Source organism: Gymnogyps californianus, chromosome 1 (assembly GCF_018139145.2).
Source record: "Gymnogyps californianus isolate 813 chromosome 1, ASM1813914v2, whole genome shotgun sequence".
NCBI classification, from domain to species: Eukaryota; Metazoa; Chordata; class Aves; order Accipitriformes; family Cathartidae; genus Gymnogyps; species Gymnogyps californianus.
Window position 1 is genome coordinate 148,526,954 of NC_059471.1, and position 21,113 is coordinate 148,548,066.

General features: G+C 39.6%; 1 protein-coding gene across 2 annotated transcripts in view; it reads left to right on the forward strand.

Annotated features, from left to right (window-relative positions):
* The window catches only part of RERG (RAS like estrogen regulated growth inhibitor), a 107,308-nt gene extending 103,598 nt beyond the window's left edge, over positions 1-3,710 (forward strand). For both annotated transcript variants that reach the window (XM_050915457.1, XM_050915458.1), the window contains exons 4-5: positions 2,305-2,378; positions 3,106-3,710. In XM_050915457.1, coding sequence (XP_050771414.1) covers positions 2,305-2,378; positions 3,106-3,513 — 482 coding nt within the window. In that variant the 3' untranslated portion in view covers positions 3,514-3,710. The remainder of the gene's footprint in view (positions 1-2,304; positions 2,379-3,105) is intronic.
* Positions 3,711-21,113: the final 17,403 nt, after the last annotated feature.

The following is a 21,113-nucleotide window of genomic DNA, read 5'->3' on the forward strand; positions in this document are numbered from 1 at the left end:
CCACAGGGAAAATGATGTTAATAAATCCCAAAGCGAGGCAGTGCATTTGTGAAGTACCATGGGATCAATGTGAACAGACTGGAAATCACAACTTCAGGGCTCGTAACTTACAAGACAACCAGATTCTTCAGATGTTTCTGTTCCCCTGAAGGAGAAGCCACGTCTGTGATTACGCCAAAAAATGCTTTAAAGGTCCAGCTGTTTTACACTCCTCGTTAAAATTCACCCAGCTACCACACATTCCAAAGCACAGGAACAGACACACATTTACTAAGATATATTTACACTAATCTGACCCAAATCAGTGCTACTCGTCCAGGATCAAATTCCATCCCAACATGAGCAGCCAAAGTGAGTTAAATTTGCAACATAAAGTGCCGCCAGAGTCCTATTTCGACAACTCAAGTACCATTTAAGAATCACGCTGCTTTTCTGCGGCGAGCACAAGTCTACTCCTTGAGATTTATTCTCCCATTTCACGGGGAAGAGCTGTATGGCCTACTGCACTCTGCCTCCTAAGAAGGACATTTCACAGATATGCTGCAAACACGGTTGGATGAGCACTTTCTCAAGTTGTGTGGACTAATTCTCAACAGCTACTTGTCAAGCAGGGCCAGATGGTTGAAGACATTTAAGTATTGCAAGGCCTAAACAAGTAAGGAGCTAATATCACATTACTCACTCAGAGAGCCAGCTCTTCTTCACAGCACTCTCCCCCAAAGAAACAAAGCATAAGTTCCTAAATGACCTTGGACGTGGAGTGCTGCACAGGGAGTCCCAACCTAGCACTGAACATTTTAGCCACTGAAATAACTTGTTGAAGGTGCATCACTGCAGCTTCCACACCAAACTAGCGCTCCTGCCTTTTCTGCATTCCCCTGGGGGGATTGCTGCAGCTAGGAGGGTGTACAGAAGGGGCAGATAAGACATACCACTGAAATACTTGGATATATCTTTCTCTGCTGTGTAGATATAGCCGCAGGATCACAAAGGTAGGACTCCAGCTCCTTCAACAGCCTTGTAATACTAAACAGAAGGGCTATTTACAGCCTTTAAAAAAACCTAGTCTTCATTGCCTGAAACCCTACAGCAAGATTGCTTGCCATCTGCCTAATTAAATTGACCATTTGTCCCTAGTCGAGGCAGCTGTGCTACTTAAAGCAATTAAGGTGGCACAGGAGGGAAGTGACATTTTTGGTTTGGGAAGAGAGTGTTTGCAGCACTGACAGCATTGAAACATTCATGATTATGAAGAGGTGACATTCTTAAGTACGTAACAAAAAAAGGCATTCACCAAACATGACCCCTTTCAGAAGTTCAAATCAAAGAAATGTGTTTCCTTAAAGATATCCTTCGTTCCTATTGAGGAGATTTACACCAAATAAAAGAATTGTGTCTCTGACAATGCAAAGCATTCATAGTCACTGGCCACATTTTTACAGCATACGCATTTGCCTTTTGATATACGTCATCTGTGAGCTAGCAACAGTAATAAATCTGAATGTTAGCACAGATAATTTTCCAAGTTTTAGGTCAAATGCTATCAAATTTAACTTATCAGCTCATTAAGATAAAACAAGCCCTTTTCTCATTAGCTTTCTGATTAGTTGCCTGGTTCCAGAACCTGGGACACAGTAAATAGGTTTGTTTTTTTCCTGTAGCATAGTGTGAATGCTTAATGCCCACAGGTTATCCTTATAAATCATACACAGGGAAATCACTGCTTGAGCCCTTGCTAAAAGAGGGGAATGTGATGATTTCAGCATGTTTCAAAGAGACATTCCTAAAATAGCTAACTTCTGTAATTTTATCACGGTATAAGGCCTGAGCTTAGTCGTTAGGTTCCCTGATCTGCAACCATACTGGTTTTGATCTTGTGAGACTTCAAGCTACACAGTGACAGGCTGTTGAGCTGGATACTTTGAGAGTAGCAGTATTTGTGTTTCATAGGTGGCAGCCTTCCCTATGAGCAAACATGAAAAGTGGGCTGCAGCCTTGCAGAGCTCTTTGCCGCAGGAAACTCTGTCCTTTTGTTGGGCACAGAGTGCAGCGTCCACAGGCACAGACCTTTGCAGGTATAAGACATGGGAAAGAAAGGGTTGTGCCGTGTGGAGAGAGGTAAAAGACTCACCGTTGTAGAAAGAACTTGAGTGTGCTCCAGAATGGCTGGAAGAGCTCCAACAAATAAAATTTAATGAAGCTGTATGTCACATCTCAGGTCTTGTGCTGGGGTAGCTGTAAGGAAGATACAAAAAAAATATTACCTTCTTTTAATAAGTTTCACAAAATGTGTTCTTATTTTAGAGTCTACGTATCGTCACCAAGCTACCATTGATGATGAAGTGGTTTCCATGGAGATACTAGATACAGCTGGTCAGGTGCGTGGGTACATGTACTATTATCCAATACCTTGGCTTGGATAGACAGCAGGGAAGGGGAGTGCGGTGGTGGCAGCAGTGTGGTGGGTGGCAGGTGTGCTCCACTTCTGGGGACAGAGATTTGCTTCTGAGCAGAGCCCCCCTCCTCCACCACCATCGGCTTGCTGCTGGACGCAGCATGCTGGATCTAGACCCTTCTGCAAGGGACCCTGCTTACAGTTTTTGAACACTGGAAGAACAAACAAGTCAGGGTTTACTCTGGGATTAAAATGATTTTGTTCTCATTCCTTGATTCAAGGCCAACCCAACAACACATTATTATGCACAAAGTCACATTCTATTTCTACAGTCAAATGATGAGGCTTGACAGCCTCAGTCAATGATTCTCACCAAAGTGAAGAGCAGTTTTGTCATAGTCAGGTCTCCCTTCCTTTCAAAACATGGCAGGTGCTCGCGCTGCACAGTCCTATGCGGTTTGTGTGCTGGGTATCATTCAACAGAGACCCTCTTCCAATTGTCTGCTACCAGCCTTTCCACAGGCAGCCCGTGGCACCTTGGTAGAGTAGGTCTCCTATGCTACATGATAGAAAAGGTGATGTGCATAAAGTATAAACTAGAGGAGATGTACATGGCTTTGCAGGCTTTGGAGGACCAACATCTATCTAAAGGCCTGGTTCCTTCTTCATAAATCAAATTCCTAAGGCTGGTATCTGTCTTTCCAAAACAGGAGGATGCTATTCAGAAAGAAGGACATGTGCGATGGGGTGAAGGCTTCGTGCTGGTTTATGACATCACGGACAGAGGCAGCTTTGAGGAAGTGCTGCCACTTAAGAACTTGTTGGATGAAGTTAAAAAACCCAAAAATGTCACCCTGATCCTGGTGGGCAACAAAGCAGACTTGGATCACTCCAGGCAGGTCAGCACAGAGGAAGGTGAAAAGCTGGCCACAGAACTAGCATGTGCTTTTTATGAGTGCTCTGCTTGCACAGGAGAGGGCAACATTATGGAGGCCTTCTATGAGCTCTGTCGTGAGGTACGGCGTCGAAAGATGGTCCAGGGCAAGACTCGGAGACGAAGCTCCACCACCCACGTCAAGCAGGCAATTAATAAGATGCTTACCAAAATCAGCAGCTAAAAAGAGCTGTACTAAGCCAGGGGAGCATTTTAGAGCATATTAGCTTGGAGTAGGGATGAGGCAGGCAGAGCACATTTAATTAAAAATGGTCAAAGCTTTGCAATTAAAAAAAATGTAAAAGACAAACCACACCACTTTTTTGAGTAACATGAGGTCAGACTTTTTTGCTGTTTCCAAATGTATTTAGCCACACTGCTTCTGGCTAACGTGGGGGGGGGGGGGGGGGGAAGGGAAAAAAAGCAAATTCCAAAGGACTAGATGATTGTGGGGATTAGCACTGACAGAGCATCTTCTGCTTCTACAAGGCTGGCTCCAATCCCCTGCAAGTCAGTAGTGCCTAAACATAATTTCCAGCCAGCCAACTGCTCAGTAGCCATTGGAGAGTAAGATTCAGCTCTCAGTCCATCGACAACCACCACAACCAGTGTTCTCAAGGACTGAATACACATAGAGGCTGCTGTCTTGTACCAGAAAGTTCATCTGATACCTTTCACCAGCTCTAAATTGGTGCATTGTGTGCTTTTACTCCAAACTGTCCTTCCTTGTCATTTTTGTCAAATCTATGAATGCTGATGTTCTTAGCAAGGTATGCAAAAAATATAGGAAAGGTCTTTTTCATGGAGTGTTTAGCCAGCAAGACACACATTTCAACAGAGCTGAAATTCAGCTGCTTTTCCAGATCCTCTGAAACTGCAGAATTCATCAAGAAATAATCAGCTAGTCCAGTGGCATTTCAGCATTTCCCCCTCAAAGTGCAGTACTGTACTTGGGGAAATGGGAGTGTATGTATTGGGAAATCAAACTAAAAAAATAACCATATTAGAATTGATTTAGTTATGGGTAGTTTTTAGCTTTTGTTTACATTTTTGTTTTGGTCTTATTTTAATTCAAGTAGTTCCTCTTACTCTATCTTACACCGAAGAAGAACTGAATCCATGGGAAGGCAAGTATTTAAAGTCTAAACCCAAATGTAAATCAGATGTGAATGGTCTCTACCATATCAAAAGGCCATAATTTCCAGCTGTTTAAACTGCCAGATGTTGCTTGAAGCACTCCGCGGTTTAAACCAGCACAGTTTTTTTGACTCTTATCTGGCACATTGAAGTGAAAGTGCATTTCATCAGATTTTTGTGCCCAGGATAAAATGTGTCCAGTTTTTTCTCCTCCCTCCTCCTCCCTCATGCATCTCATTTAAGCCAGCTGTCAAATTTTGCCTCCTGTCTGCCTGGTTTGTTAACTGTATGCTAAGAGATGCAAGAACCAAGACTGAAGATTTTCATTCAGATTGTGCTGGTCTCCCACCAGTTGTGTTGCACACCTTTAGGCAGCGTGGTGTGCAGCTCAGACTGGCATCACGTAGAACCACAGCCAAAGGTTGGGATGACAAATGGGAATATTAGCAGTATTTTCCTTTGAGGAACAGCCCCCTTGTAGCAACTACTTACAACTTTATTCTCCACTGCTTCTTAACTTCATATGGTTATTTGCCTCTGTGAGGAAGTAACACCAAAAGGCTGTCAAATGCAAATTACCACAGATGTAGGAGAGTGAGGATATCTGGTTGGATAGCACTTTGTACAGTTATAGGTAGCCATATAAGTGGTGGAGTAGGCTGGAGAACCAAGTCTGTATATCCCTGTCAACAGAGAAAAGTCCCAAGTCAGGACTTTTTTCAAAAGGATTGGCTTAAAGATACTTTACCAAAGTAAATTTTTTTTAAACATTCTGTTTTACCCAACCAGCGTCAAAGAACATCACATTCAGATGTATATTTTATTTGTGCTGTTGTTTATTTTCTCTATTTCCACTATTCTAGATAGTGAAAACTCATTTCCCTCTTCTGGAATTAATGTCTATATTTTGGTCCTCATATTCAGGTATGTTGCTGTCCATCAGCTAGACACACTGCAATGGAAACTTCACAATGTGCTTCTGGGCAGGGGGTTCTTGCAACAGGTGATATCACTATCTCTGTGACACATCTGTTCCCAAACTATTCGTCATATCTCTAACTTTTGTAAAAAAAAAAGAAAAAGAGAGGTTTTGCCATTTTTAGTCCTATTAGTAATGCAGAATCAATAGGAGTGTAAAAGAAAGAGCTAGTGCCTGTTCACGCACCAGTAGTCATTAGCTGAAGGTCTGAAATTGCAAAGGTGTATGTTAAAACATTAGGAGCCAGAGTGAGCATTTGCAAGTTGAGGCACCAAGTCATTCTGTTATCTTTCAAATCAGTGCTGTTGCACGAATCTGAAGTAAACAAAATCCTTACCTGCAATCCCATGGCAACATAGCTGAGAGGAAAGTCTTTATATCGGTATGCTAAGCAATTGATTTATCCCTCTCTAAGACAACTTCAACAGTTCTTTTCTCTGAAAACCTTTCTTGGGGTTCAGAGTTGAGCTGCATTTAAAATACAAAAAGGTAATATATGAATGACAAGAGAAAATAAATTAATCATATTCATATTAGGAGAGTTGAAAGGAAGGAGAGGCTAAGTTATGGCCCTAATACTTTCCAAAAGAATCCCAGCAAATTATATCTTTTTTTATGATGTCTGTATGGAGAAATCATAAAATCCTGGTGAAAGAAAATGTTCCACTGTGCAAACATGACTTGTTACATAAAGAACCTCTAATAAAAATAGTAACATTCCTTTGCAAAGACTGAATTTGGAAACTGCTGAACATGATAAACACTTGGTCAAAAAGGAGGCTGCTATTTTGTGACCTTTTCTCCCACACAAATACAAATTTCTTTACTTAATTGCTCATTGATTTTTTTTCCTCGGTGTAATGGGCTGCTTGTCAAGCCAGTTATAATATAGTATATTATAATCTGTTGATACATATTACATAGTATTAAATGCAATCTGATTTACTGTTGCTCACAATGTTGCAACATATTATTGGCTATGCTATAAATGTGTCATATTTCTACAATGTGCAAATTGAGCCAAAAAGTGCCCAAGCATTGAAAAGGCCAAATGCAACATGAACCCACATTCGGTAGCCTTTCCGCAGCAGACATCAACAGTTTAAATTCTGTTTCTACTGCTGCTATTTAAATGTACATATATGACACTAACATTAAATTCCTCTCCTCTGCCCGTTATCATTTCTGTGGAGAGAGGATGGGAAGGACAATAAACAAAAAGGGGGAGGAAAGGTGAAATGGATACTTGTTAGCTACAACAAGTTGATTGTCATTTTTGAAGTTTTTAAATACTTATCTTCAATTGATGAAGAGTTAGTCATGCCCACGCTGCAAGACCTGGATCAGGAACCAAGACTTCCCTAGAACTTTGAGAATCTTCATATCTGGAGGTTCGGTGCAACCATGGATGGAAGTGAGGATCAGCCACTGGGTTTGCACCTGGATCCAGACAAGTTGTCCCCAAACCTGGGGATAGTTGCATCTGGCAGTTTGCTACAAGGCTAGTTGATTTTTATATATATAATGATCTGTATGCATTTTTACATTAAAAATATGAAAGCTTGTGCTTGTAGATAATATATAAGAAAAAAATAAAAATAAAAATTAAAAAATAGTGCTCTCTGTACTGAACTCTTACGCATTGATCTTCCGTTAGTCGTCTCCGAAGCGTTGTCTTCCAGCTTTTAAGGGGCCAGTTCCAGAAGTCCTGATTCAGTTTTTATTTAATCTTTATCAAAGGAAAACAAACAGTGAATTTTGCCTGAATAAGCACTTCAGCATTTGGATCAGTTTATTTGAACTTATTTGGCTGCTAGGCCTGGAATCGAGAGGTCAGGCAGCATCTACAGTGAAGCACAGATTTGAAAGTCCTTGCTAACTATTTCAAGGCTGATCAAAAAAGCTACGGTCCCAGGGTTATTAAATGACCTCAGTGAAACCCACCACCCTCTCTGTCCTGCCAACTAAATAACATGGATCTTGATCCCAAGCTTCTCAGGTAAAATCCTGGGCTAAGCGGTTTCGGAGATTTATGCCAGTGATTTGGGCAGAGACAACTTTTTACCTGCTGCCAGCTATGCATATTTTCCAAGGATAATGCGCTGTTGTTCTGAAGAGAAAGTACATTACATGTACCTTATGTAACGTACAGTATATCAACAGTAAACAATCATACATAGTGTGGGTATTAAGCTATAGCAGAGGAAGCTTCATTGCAGAAGAAGGGAACCAGCTATAGTCCACACTTGTTTTCCTCCAAACCTGGACCAACCAAGTAACCCAAAGCATGATCATAAACAGCTGAATGGCAGTGGGGGTATAAGAATGCCACCTCTGGCAGAGCACTGAATGAAATCTGGGTGCAGGATCTATGCTGTGAGGTGAAACCTCCCAAAACTAGGTAAGGCATCCTTCCAGTCACTGTCTGCCTCTGTAGCACTGCAAAGCAGCCTTGAGTTATGTCAAGCTGCACTATAACTTGCTCCAGTCTAAATAATGTCTCCTGCAAAATAAGTAGCTGCAGTCATAAAGGCTATGTATAAACAATGTTTGGGGTTCCTTTTATCTTTCTTTTTAATGGCTCAATCCATTTGCATATCTTAAGAAGAAAAGAAAAAAGATAGAGGCTTTAATTAAAAAAGGCTCCTTAGCATTTTGGTCAATCTGCCTTTATGTTCTTTGAAAAATTAAACATATAATAAAAACAGTGTCATGTTAGAAACTCTAATGTTATGTACTTTATTTCCATTACAGATGCCAGGCACTAGTTACTGCAGGGTTATGAAAATACAGAGCAGCAGCTTGTCGTCCTGTGCTTTGCAAGGTTACTAGGAGGCGATAATGATGGCTTGTGTGAGGCCAGTTCAGTCTGGTTTCTGTAAACACAGTTCTACATGAGGAAAGCTATTACTGCAGCTTGCAGCAGAAAGAGACAGGCTAAGTTCCCAGGGCAGGACTCCACTGACTCCAGCGGGGTTATGCATGGGACGGGTCAAGCCCCTGGTTTACAGCCTTGGTATCCAACACGTGGCGAAAACACTCCAATAGCCAACCTCTCTCATCCACTTGAAGGATCTCTCCTCCATTTTTAGTTTGAAGTAGACTGGTAGGAAACTGGGAGGTAAGTTTACACTACTGTAATCTAATAAATCAGAGAATTTGATTGAGTTTGGTCTTCTGCCTTTTTGGACTGGTCTCTTTCACCTCCACTTGATTGCCCAAAGCAGCATTTGTCTTTTCCCACTGCTATTGTTTTAAAAGAAGTTGGTTGGTTTGGTTTTTTTTTTAATGGCAATTGTCAATATACTCTGATATCCAGGGAAGTTTTATGGGCCAAGAGGCTGTATCACTTCTCGGGGGTCCCTCTTACAGGAATGCAGTATTTACAAATGCCTCTGGATGTAAATTCTTAACACTGAGCACAGCTGCTCTGAAGAGTTGGAAAACATTTTTTTTTAATAAGGGATCATCTCATAATTATAGTACAGACCCCTTTGTCAAGTACCATAGTCCTAAACCAGACTGATACATTCTGTATCACTAGGAGCAGCTACGTCCTACCATGAAATATTAACATGCAGAATAATAAAAATATGAAAACAATTTGTAGACAGACCTCAAATTATACCTCACAGACCAAACCTACACATTTTTTTCATTTTTAGTTTTATTTATGTAGTATCAGGAATTTACAGAACCTCATTTCAAAATCCAGCAAGTTCTAGTTACAAGAATACATCAGTAAAGTAAAAATTAATGGTTTATTATCAAACTACTTTGTCAGTACACATGGTTTAACTCCATCCTGCTTCCTCTAGCCTAGTCAAAGCCGTCATTGCTACCAGGAACACCAAGGAGACACAGAAGGAACTTTTGACAGCAAAAAATTCAAATAAAAGAAACAATAAATAACCCCAAAGGGACATAACCCAAATAAAGGTGGAATTCCCATTTTCCTGAAAAGCAGTTGCAAGATTTAATACATTACCACTGGTACACAGGTGATCTGACCAAAATAAGTAATCGGAGAAAGTTGAATATTTTGAGGTTTTGACTTGGGTTTGTTTCTTCTTGCAAATCTAACTGAAAAGAAATAAAATTATTATTGTGCAACAGACATTAGGGCTGGAATTCGTAATTAATGCCAGGTTTCTGATATCCAGCGTTTAATAAAGTTCCTGGATTGTTCGGTATTTCAGGGTTAGTTTTTAAGTTATGGAAAACAAATATCTCTCAATAACTTTCCTCGGTGTTATCCCAGCTATACTATTCATGATTCATTTTAAACAGAATTAGCTGCACATAAAGGAATATGACATTTTTCTCAGGAATTCAAAAGCATAATTTCCCCTGAAATCTTAACAACTGAAACATGATAAAAGAGTATATCAAGTAATGCCAGCAACATATTGGAGCAAAAAGCTCCCAGACTCTGTGCAAGTCTTCACAGATCAGTGCCACTACAATATTTCCCCAAAAACTTTCAAGTGAGTATGAGATCTCAGGATAGTCACGTCCAAAAGCATGTACCTTTAAAACTTGAACTAAATAAGTAAAGTTTTCTGATGGCAGTAAGAAGTTCATCTCATGGAGAGGGTTCATTGCTGTAGGGAGACATGATCTCTCCCACACACACAGATCTAGCATGCTATATCAACATTTGCAGGCAGATTTCATTTCATTCTCTTGGGGTTGAGCTCCTCATAACTTTTGCAAGTGAAAAGGGCATAATTTTGAACCAAATCTGAAGTCCAAGAAAATCAGTTTTCTACCTAGAAATCTCTTACAGTAGCCATTCCTCAACTACAAAGAGCAGCAGTATAGCAATGAGCAAGGTCTCACAACAACCAGAGAAAACATCAAAATCATCTACCCCAACCTCTTTTTTTCTTTTCAATAAAGGAGGAGACTGGGCATAGAAAAAGTAAATCAGTTGTCTAAAGTCATCACAGTGGCTCGTGAAATGCCAGCAATAGAACACATCCTCTGAGTCACTGATTTCTGCTTTCAAAAATCCAGAAAATTCATTTGAAACTTTCAGTTCTGTTCAGCTTCTGCTTAAAAGAAAAAGAAAAAGAAAAAGGAGAAAAACCTAGTTTAAAAAAAAAAATCCAAACAAGTTTCTTTTTGTTCCTAGAGTTTCTCTGTGCAGAGCTTTCTGTAGTTCTGCAGTTCCTCACAAAAGCCTTTGCTAGAACACTGAACATTGACACTTGGTATCTCCTAAGGACAGATATAATCTCAACCACATTCATGTAAATGTTCAACTCAGTTCAGTACAAATCTGGAATAGAAGTTTATATCTACTTCAATCCAAATTATTTCACTTCTGCACTCTGAAAGCAGGGCATATTTCCCCTCTTTAGAATAGAATTCAATGCCAAAGCCGTGAGTGTTATTAGCAATATTAAATACACATAGTTTTATTATGCCAAAATATATTTAACGGAAATCCATAAACAAAAGAATGATATGTCTCCATGAACTGAAAAGAGCAAAAGAATGTTGGATAAGTTCTATAAATATTAAATTTCTTTTAATAGACCCATGAGTTGCCTTTTGCTTCTTTTCTCTGTTTTTCAGTATTTGAAATAACCGCAATAAATGCAAAAAGTCTGCAACTTCCTTCAGGGGCTTTCTCTGAAGGACAGTATTTCTCTGGTGTGGAGTTAAAACATTCAAAGTTTATAACTCAATAGCAAACATATCAGGAATTACATTAGAAATGACAAGAAGTTATTTTAGAGAGCAAGAAAGGTAGGGAAGAGAGAGATCTTCAGACTTCCTAGAAAAGAAGCTAATTAAAGCTCTCCAAAGGACTCTGACATTTAGACATAGTGATGAGCTGTTATCTGAGGTTTAATCTCAGATTCTTTTGAAATAATTATTACTGCAGGGAGGAAAGAAGAGATGGATGAGATGGTATGTTTTGGTAGCAGGCCACCAGGTCTTCACTTCTGGGCTAGGTTTGTCATCATTCTGAAGCAAAGCGTTAGTTACCAGCCTGGTTTCAGACAATTTTCCCAATGAAATCTAGCACCACTCCGGTTTTTGCAAACTGATGTCAGTAGAAAAAAGAGCTGGAGACTGAAAGGTCACGGTGTTTAATTTACCTTTGTAGCTCTTGAGCATTTCTTGGGATTTTAGAGATGGCTGCAGACAGAAATCCAGAAGATACTGAACACATCCATAACACGATAGGCATGATGTTCTGCCACACTTCGCCCATGTGTTGGCCCAAAGTTTTCGCCACCAACTTCTGGGCTGTTTTAATGTCTTGGTCCTCTTCAACAAAAAACCTGAAAATTGTTGATGCAAAAAGTTAGTGATTTTGGGGTGGGTTTGTTTTTGTTTTTAAATTGAAACAGTTAGAAAACATTTACAAAAAACAATCCCCACCACACTTTAATGTAGATATTACTGTGATGAGCTCAATGAAATTATCTAGATAGCTGCTTAAGACAGCTATTTCTCACAAATAAGTTAAAAAGAAAATATCTCTGGGACAGCCATTCCCACCTTTTTTGTGAGCTCATACACAATTTGGTATACTCTGTAGTTCTCTAGTGTTAACTTCTGATCAGTAGGCCTCTTATTCTCAGACATTCTCGTGGACTCCCATAAACTTTTATTAAAACAAGTTGCTTTAAGATAGTTGCACAGAGCATGTCATGATCTCGCAGATCATGTGAGTAGTCTGAGCTTACTAACCACTGGTCTAGTCAATTTTCCATATTCAAGTATGAGTAAAGGGAACAATAATTATCATGTCAAGGAAAAAAATTAATTTTTTTTTTATATTTATTTTCTGTTTTAAGAGTCTGAGGATTAAGATATTTGTTGTTGAGTTTGGGGTTTTTTTCTTAGTATACTGAAATGACTCCTTTAAGGTAAAGGAGCCTGTGGAGATTTGTTGAATGAGATTCAACTTAACTTGTAGGAAGGCTAAACAAAATACAGAGGTCAGAGCCAACATAATGGACTGACAGCTCATAGTATTCTCTCAGTGACCAGGAGGAAAAAGCAATGTGTAGTTCAGTACCCACGTTCCCAAAACAGTCGCTATATTTCAGATGGAAATGCGTCACGTGCTTTGGGTTCCATCAGTTGTTCCTTCTGCCTGTCTAGCCCAGGTCTCAAGTCAGAAAATAGTGTCTGTATTGTCCAGAGCTCATTTACATCCATTCACACATTTGAATGTCTGTTTCCCATTTAGATGATGGGAGATCCTTAAGGCTCTGTCCCACTCTACACTTACTTGGGGATCCAGCAGGGAAAGTTAGTTGCTGACCTCTCAGTTACCCTCCTCAGATTACATGATCTCACCTTGTGTTAACATGGCTGAGACTGGGCACCCCACGTCACTAGTCACTGAGGAAGGGGTGAAAAAGCACCCTGAGGCTCCCTGAGCCTCCAGAAAGAGATTTCAGACAAATACTCACTGTATATCAAAGAAAAGTCTCTAATGCAAATGCTTTCTGAGAAGCAACACACCACCTCGGTGGGGTTTGCAAGCCTCAGATCTGTATCATCACGGGGCTTTCATGTGGCTTGATGAGACGTGTTCTTGGCCACACCACTCGGCTGACCAACAACTCCAGCTGCAGATGATGTCTCTTAATCTATCATCTGCGCTTCATTTACAGCCACAGTATGCGCTTCAGCTTAGAGGCACAAAGGCTATGCACTTTTCACGCATGATTCTGCATGGATTTAATCCAGTTGCTTCTGTGACCCAGTCTGAACTTTGAACACAAAAAGCACAAAAAGCATGGTGTTTTCAACATGCAATTATTGTAGCTATCAAGTACCAGGAAGGAAATAAGCTGCTTCTAATTACATGAAGTGAATGTGTACCAATGGCAGGCTTCGGTAGTAGTCAGGGAAAGTTTTCAGAAACTCCCAAAGACTGGGGAATGTTTCAGTAAGACTGTTGAGAGGCACTTTCTGAATTGATTTTTCTTTTCAAATACAAAAATATACAGCAGGACAGGACTAGAATACATAGCAATTCACTGCTTAAAGATCTGCACCAAGACTAAGTTCAGTTTTCAGATTGCCTCAGACTTCCCTCTTTTGATCCTGAGCAAACTAGTTAAGACCTGTTTCATAGTTTACTGAAGTTAATAAAAATCATTCCTGGTATGTTTTCAGGAACTTTGGGATCTGAATCTTTACCCTTACACTTCTCACTTCTGTTCCTTTAACTGGATGCAAGGGATAACAATTTATTGACCCCCAATCCCTTTTCATATTGCTATGGTGTATCATGTTAAATATTGATACAACTCTTGGCGTACTGGGAGCCCAAACTCTACATCTTGGAGACAGCCGGCAGTAAGATTAAAAATGAACAGTGATCATCTCGTCTAAAAGCCACAGTGAATCCATATCAGACCAGACATGACCAAGCCTATCTAATTGTCCAACTGTCTTAAAAGAATTGCTGACTTTATTCTATTAGTGAATAAGCACTGATTTGTAAAAGCTGTCACTACAGTTCTTGTGAAACCAGCTTCCTATCAGTCCCATAACAGAGGCATTTCCTTGAGGTCTCGTGTCCTGGATCAAAAAAATACTTAAAAATGAACCTTTTATTGTCACAGGTTTTAACTCTTGTGACCACAGAGGGAGAGAGAAAAAGATGACATAAATATGCATGAAATCACACAATAAAATTGCCAAGGTGATTATTGAGAGTACCTCAAGACTTTTTTAAAGCTTATGTTAGACTGCTGTGTGGATATGGCGATGACTAACATTTACAGGGCACACTAAAATGTGGACATTCAGTTCAGGAAGAGATCTTGTTTCACATCTTGAAAATAAGTCTTAACTTCTGTATGTCATCACTACTTACCAAGCAAAGTGATGGTATCACATAACTTAGGCACACAAGAACTAGCTGATAAAAGCATTTTTAACTAATTTCTTTCTTTTACATGGATAATGTATTCTTTAAAAAAAGTGTAGCATGTTGTAGAACAAGAGAGGAAAAGGAACACCCTTTTCTGGAACATGATGTTAGCTCACTGTCCTCTGAGGGCGGAGTAGATTAGATAACATCCATAAAGTCCCTTCCAACCTAGGCTATCTTGTAATTCTATGAAGAAGTTTAAATATTCGCCTATATAACCCCTCTCACCCAGAGATCCTGCCATGGAAAAGAGGGTGGTAGCCATCTGAAGACACTCTGATGACACCTGGGATTAAAAAAAGGAAATAAAAATCAAGAAAAAGCTTTTATCAAAAAAACAAAGCTCCCTTCCTCTGGACTAAATAAATTGAAAGAGATGAGGGTATTGTTCTTACCAGAATGATTAACCTACATCAAGATGCTTATTCAAAAGCAACTACTATTTTTCTCTGATTTTGTTGATTAAAAAAATTCATGAACATCAACAATACTACAGTTAGATATTGGGGGGTTTTTGACTGGTTTTGGATGCATTAAGTCATCAAAAGCTTTTTGTTACAAATCTTCTCCTAGCTGTTCCTCCCTGTTCAAACACCTGAAGACAGATCCACACTGTAGTCATCTCCATTTTTCACTCTAAACCCCATAGCGGTGTACTCTTTCTGCCTACTTCCATACTCAGTAAAGCATGAACTAAAAAATTACATGCTCAGTCATTCCTTCAGACCAATCACATCCCTTTTAAAAATTCATTTATAAGCTTTCTAATAGGGATAACAACACAAATTGCCAGTACTGACTTCAAAGGCCTTGGCAACTCACACTGAGCTGCTTTTCCCCAAAGTCTGCCGCCATCTTGGGTCCATTAACCTGTCTTGCACTCTTCTAACTAAACTAGTAACACCATTTAAGGCCTGTGTATTTTCTTTCTCTTCCCTTTTGTGTAGGCATCTTCTCCCTTCCAATTCAGTCAAAAAATCACCTTCTTGCCAAGTCAACAACTATTCTTTCCAAGATACTTACCAGAAGAGTTCAAAGTATGTTACTTAAATCAAGTTCTTTGGCACTGAGAGATTTACTTTCTCTTCCATATATTCCGTCCAGTGTTGAGCAAATAGCTAACACCAGACAGGATTAGAGCAGTAATTCTTGGCACACCTCAAATTTTGGCCTCTATGCAGAAAAAAAGTCTAAAAGAAAATCTCCGTGTTGCTTGTTACTTCCCATTTCATCTGGAGAATTTTCCTATGTTGGCAGCATGCACAAATTTGCATCACTGCATTAGGGAAGGGTATTTCCTTATTCTCACTCACAATAACGAGAATTTATCTTAGAAAGGGCTGCAGAAAAGGATAGCTCCATAATTAGCATCTTCTTAGCACTATATGTTGAAAGGAAAAGGATTGACTAGACAGAGAAAACAAATTATATTCTTACTTCTAATGTCAGCTGTTTCTGGTAAATAGGAAAGCCAAAAGCACATAAATGCTGTTGTCTCCAGTCACTAGCTTTGCTGCTTCTCCTCTGACAATTGTTCCTTGTCCATAGGAAGTCAGTTAACCATCCTGAAAAGATCACCCTCTATAATGCTTAACACGATTTCATATTCAAACAAAATTCTTTCGTATTTTGGAAAAAAATACTTAACTGGTGATTAGAGGAGGGCAAGCCAAGTGAATTTTTAAATATAGCATATTGAAACTAAGCTTTGTAGCTTTCTCACTGAGATCACAGTTGCTCCAATGTTCTTTTCCTGTCCTCGGTGGATGTTTGCCCTAAGAAAAATCTTCTCCCAGACACGACGCTGCGCATAGAGAACAGAAGATATACCCAAGAGCTGCTGTCATTTCTCTGTCCTAGTTTGCAGTGCTGGAAGTCATATTGAATTGGATCCACAGGTTTATCAGTCTGAGAAATCATAATAGCGAGAATAGTGGTGGCTTCCCCCGCCATAAGGAATGACTGATGTTTCTTTTTTCAGTTTACATACCTAAAATGATCTAGTACATGAACTACTCCAGTGATAGTTTACAGGGACAGTTTCTCAGAAGAAGGGAATGGATCTCTTTTCAAGTTCATCTAAACCCACTAAGAAATATTAAGAAATGTATCTTAATTGGATTTGAAATGTATCTTAAGGAATTGAAAGACCAGAAGTCTGCTTTGGGCTCCGCTACAAAACTTCTGTCTATGTTGGCATCAGGCTCTGATTGCTCATTTGAAGAGACAGTAATGCTTATCGACCTCATCAGGATTCCTGAGCCTTAATTTATTAGTGGAGTTGACTTGCTTGGTTCAAGTACACCTCAGTCACATCCTCTGACATCTTCTACTATTTATTGGAAATGTACTCTCTACATTGTGGTAAAATCCAGGGAACTTCACCCTAGAAGGCTGAGACTGCATGGTTATCACACACTGAAAAGAGACTGCTCACGTAGGGTCCAGATTATTGGGATGAGGAGACCATAATAGGAGACATTATGGTCTGCTGCTGTGCTTCTCAACCACAGAGCCAGGTCACCAGAGGTGAGGGTAAACGGTAAATGTGTCTGTGTTGTAGTTACCTTGGCAGCTCTTTTTGGTACACAAGGCCTTGAAAATTTTACTAGACAATAAAAGAAAGATAAACAGTCCCCTCCTCTTACTCTTAAAGGTCAACTATTGCTTTCATAACCCCTTGAATCCCACATAAAACTGTATCATGGACATTGTTTCCACCACCCCCATGTATTTAATGTATTATAAATGTGAAAATATAGTGAAATGTTTATATTGCTAATAAAGGGTAACTAACCTTTGGGAAAAAAAATAAGACAAAACCCAATACATTGTGGTGTACAGATTCTGGACGCTCTCCAGGCAGAGCCCTAGAGTCTTTTTCTTCTGTGTGACTTTGGCGAAATCACTTCAGCTCTATGAGCCTGGTTTTTATTTGTAAATGGGGCAAATGACATACGCCCTTATTTGAGATACATATGTGAAATGTGTTTGATGACAGGTTAGAGGTATTGATCAGAGCCACTCAGCAAAGATAAGAACTAGGTCAAAGAGAAATGGTGGATTATAACTGGAAGAGTGACAAATGTTTAGAATTTCAAACTTTGCTCTTAGCTATGAGAAGTCTTGTTTGCCAGATATATTTCCAGACAATTTTAGTTTTATAATACCATTAGAAGAACAACAAAAAAAGAAAAGTAGAATATTCTGAATTTAACATACTCACCCAAAAGGATCTTTAGGAACTTGGAAGTTTTTTTCCAGAACTTTTCTCATAGAGAATTTTACTATGGTTGCATCTTTTAAAATAGCAGAATAGCATGGTCAATGCTTTGATGTATGGTGAAGTAGAATTTACAAGCATTCCTGTCATCTTGAATATTTTCTAAAGGAAGCAGCAGGAAGAATTATGGCTTAAAAAAGAGGCTCACATAATCAACTTTCTCTCTCTTTTGAATTTCAAAACAACAACGAACAGACTCTCTGGGACCAGCATTCTCCTTGGTGTAAGTCCAGTGAGGCCCAGAGTGCTGAACACGCAGAATTTGGCCAGAAACATGTTAATGGTCAATGCATGTTTTGGTGGATTGGTGCAAGTTTCAGCTTTCTACCAATGCAAGGGTTATGTACCAAGCGTGCTCATGTCTATCTGGTAGCAAGGTAGCTAAAGAAACAGTTGATGATGTTTCTGTTCTAATGTCCCTTTGCTGGAATTTTATTATTGTCAGAGAAGGGTTCAAAACTGTGGAAAGTAATTGGAATATAAACAAAGTTTCAAATGTTACAGCTGGAACGTGTATCTCCCATAAGCTGATCCAAAACACTAGGTCTGAACGTCCCTCAAATTTGGATCCTTTTCAGATCTAAATTCTGTAGCAAGATCCAGGTCGAGCAATACTGATATCTGGATTCACATGCCAGCAAACATGTAAGCTAAGCAGAGTTCCAAGTCCAGGTCAGAAAATTTCCATACTCCTAACTTAACCAACCCCTTTCTCCACTAGCTGTTTGAGCAACTCTGAAGATTATTTTGCACCGCTGAAGTAGCACAAAATAGCTCGGAGAGATAAAACGATCATGATGGAGGGACTAGGGTCAACAGGTCAGTTCCCAATTTTAAGGAAAATTCTTTAGAAGGAGAGCAGAAAAGGCAAGCCCTGAAGAAAATAATTGGTCAAGAAAAAGCATTTTTGCTAGATTGTGGGAACAACCTAAAATGGTTTTCCCTTTGGGACCTCAGTTACAGTGGCATTGCTGGCTGCCCTAAAGGACTCCTTTACTGTCTTTGGGTCATGGAGCTGCCTTCTGGGAAACAACTGCTGGAACCAGAGGGGAGAATGAACCACAGGGAGGAAGAAGGCGGCTAAACAGCTTGCTTGCAACCTTTGCAGAGGAAGACAATGCAGTGGAGCTCAGCAGACCATATAAATTCAAATCCTGCTACCTTCAGAGAATAGGATATCAGAGTAGATTAAGAAAACAAATTTCACTGTATATATTATTAGTAAAAAGAGATAATGGAGCACTGCATGGGTGGACTGAATGCAGACAGGATGGAGGAGGGAACAGTCAAGCTTTCTTTGCAGTGCCTAGAAAGGGGAAAAGAAAACTGACACTTCTTGATAAACAGTCTCAGGCCTGAAGATGCCTTTGTTTTTTGACAAAAACTGTTAAACAAAGTAGAGTGGTCTTTTCCCCCTGCAAGATTAATTTTTAAAAAATGCAGAAAAACCCATGCGCATTCCCACATGCCCTTTTGCTGACTGCTTTCAGAGCTGATTCTCAGCAAATAATACATTGGAATAATCTATCTCTGGTATGCACCCAAAGAAGTCAATAAAGCAACCCGAAAGAAGAGAATCTTTCCATTTTATGTAATCTGAAATATGTGAAATAGCCTATTGGAGAAAATGGAAGGAGAGGAAAGATCACCCTTCACTTTAGATAGTTCATTTAGATTCCCTAAACAAATATTTGAATATTTGCCAGTGTAGCTCCTGGATATATTAATAACTTAGAGCAAGTCATAAAATAAAATTAAGGGACACAATAATATTCTGTATAATTTGTTTCTTAAATTATGTTACTTGAGAAAACAAACTTACAGATATATCCACCTACATTTGACTAGTTATGCATTTTGAAGATTCAGAATATTACTTCCAAATTTCGTAGGGTTTTCAAAATGTAAAGTGAAAAAATATATCCACATCTTCCTGAGGCACAGTAAATTGCTGGTGTATTAAAAAGAGTACACTCAGTTTGAAAAAGTTATAAGACGCAAATTTAAAATTGTGATGCAAAGTTTATGGACTCCCAAGCAGACCTTTAAGTGGTCAACTACCTCCAGGAGTTCTTTAACGGACATTGGCAATGCTAATGTGAATTTTGATCCCCTTACCACCCTACCAAGAGAAATACAGTTTCAGAGCCCTCTGTTACTCTCCATGAAACTTGCACTCCTTTCTAATAGGCATACAACTTCAGCAGTAGGGACTTAGATGGGGGAATTCACAGGCCAAGCCACACAAAGGGATCCGCAGGGAACGAGCCCAAACTGCAAACGAATGAGAGATAAATGGCACCCTACTGATCCACACCACAACTAAGACTGGATGCATGAGTGAGGCAACACACTGCAAGGGACTGTTACCAGTTGGACATCTTCCCCAGCGGATGGGAAAGAAACTGGATAATCTACTGCCAGGAGTACTTACATGTGGAGCAAATAAATGCTTAGTATTTAATTCCATTTACCTTTTGTTGCCATTCCTACTATCTTTCCTAAGACCCAACTTTATGACTGTAAACCCTTTCCCCTGGATAGGTTTTCTTGTTTGTAACATAGCTCCTCACACACCTGGGAGTGGAGAATTTCTGCAAGCTAGAGATCTTCAGTGAGATGACATATAGTCAGTCTGAGCATGGTGGCATGCCAGATTAGTTGTTTTCAAAGGCACTATAGACACGTTCAACACAGTTATTTGGTTGGATTTAACCAGCTCACAGAAGGTTGACAATCTGCATCATAATACATATTAATAATAAGAGCAAGGCACCAATATTTCTAGGAATACAGTAAATGTCACAGAACCAGTCACTGTATGATGAGATAGATAAGAGCCCCTATGCACATTTCAAAGGGCAATCAAGAGGATATGGGGGTCACAAAGATAATTTGCTCCACAGCTGGGAACAAGAGCCAGTTATCTCAAGTTGCAACCAACTCTACAAATCAGATTAACTAAGGGCAGCAGAAAAAGTAAGCTGAGATAATTCCAGCTAAGCAGTAGGCCACAACCTAAGCTTGTCATGTCCTCTTGCTTTTTAAAAGAAGAATATGCAAACAGAAGATAAAGCAAATCAAATCAAGGTACAAAATACATCTCTGAAGAACTGCGCTGGTTTAACTGCATTGAAAACTGAGCTGGACTTTATGTACTTAGAGGGCATCAGAAGGAGAAACATTTGCCCTGGCTACAGAGGCAGAAATGGAGAAATGAGAAAAGTGTCCACATCAGACTTGCTTTGCATCAGATTGACTTTGTGAGAGGAATGGGAAGGATTTAATGACAGCAAAAGGCCACTGTGGGTTGTCATCTCACCAGTTTCCAAATGGCAACTGAGGTCAGTGTGTGAATAAGAAAAGCTGGTGAAGAAAGTGGATGAAGCTTCTGTCACTGATGCTCTACTACTTGAGGCAGCGCTCACCTCGTTGAGGGGGAGTTGTAGAGGCTGTTTCCTGGTCTGA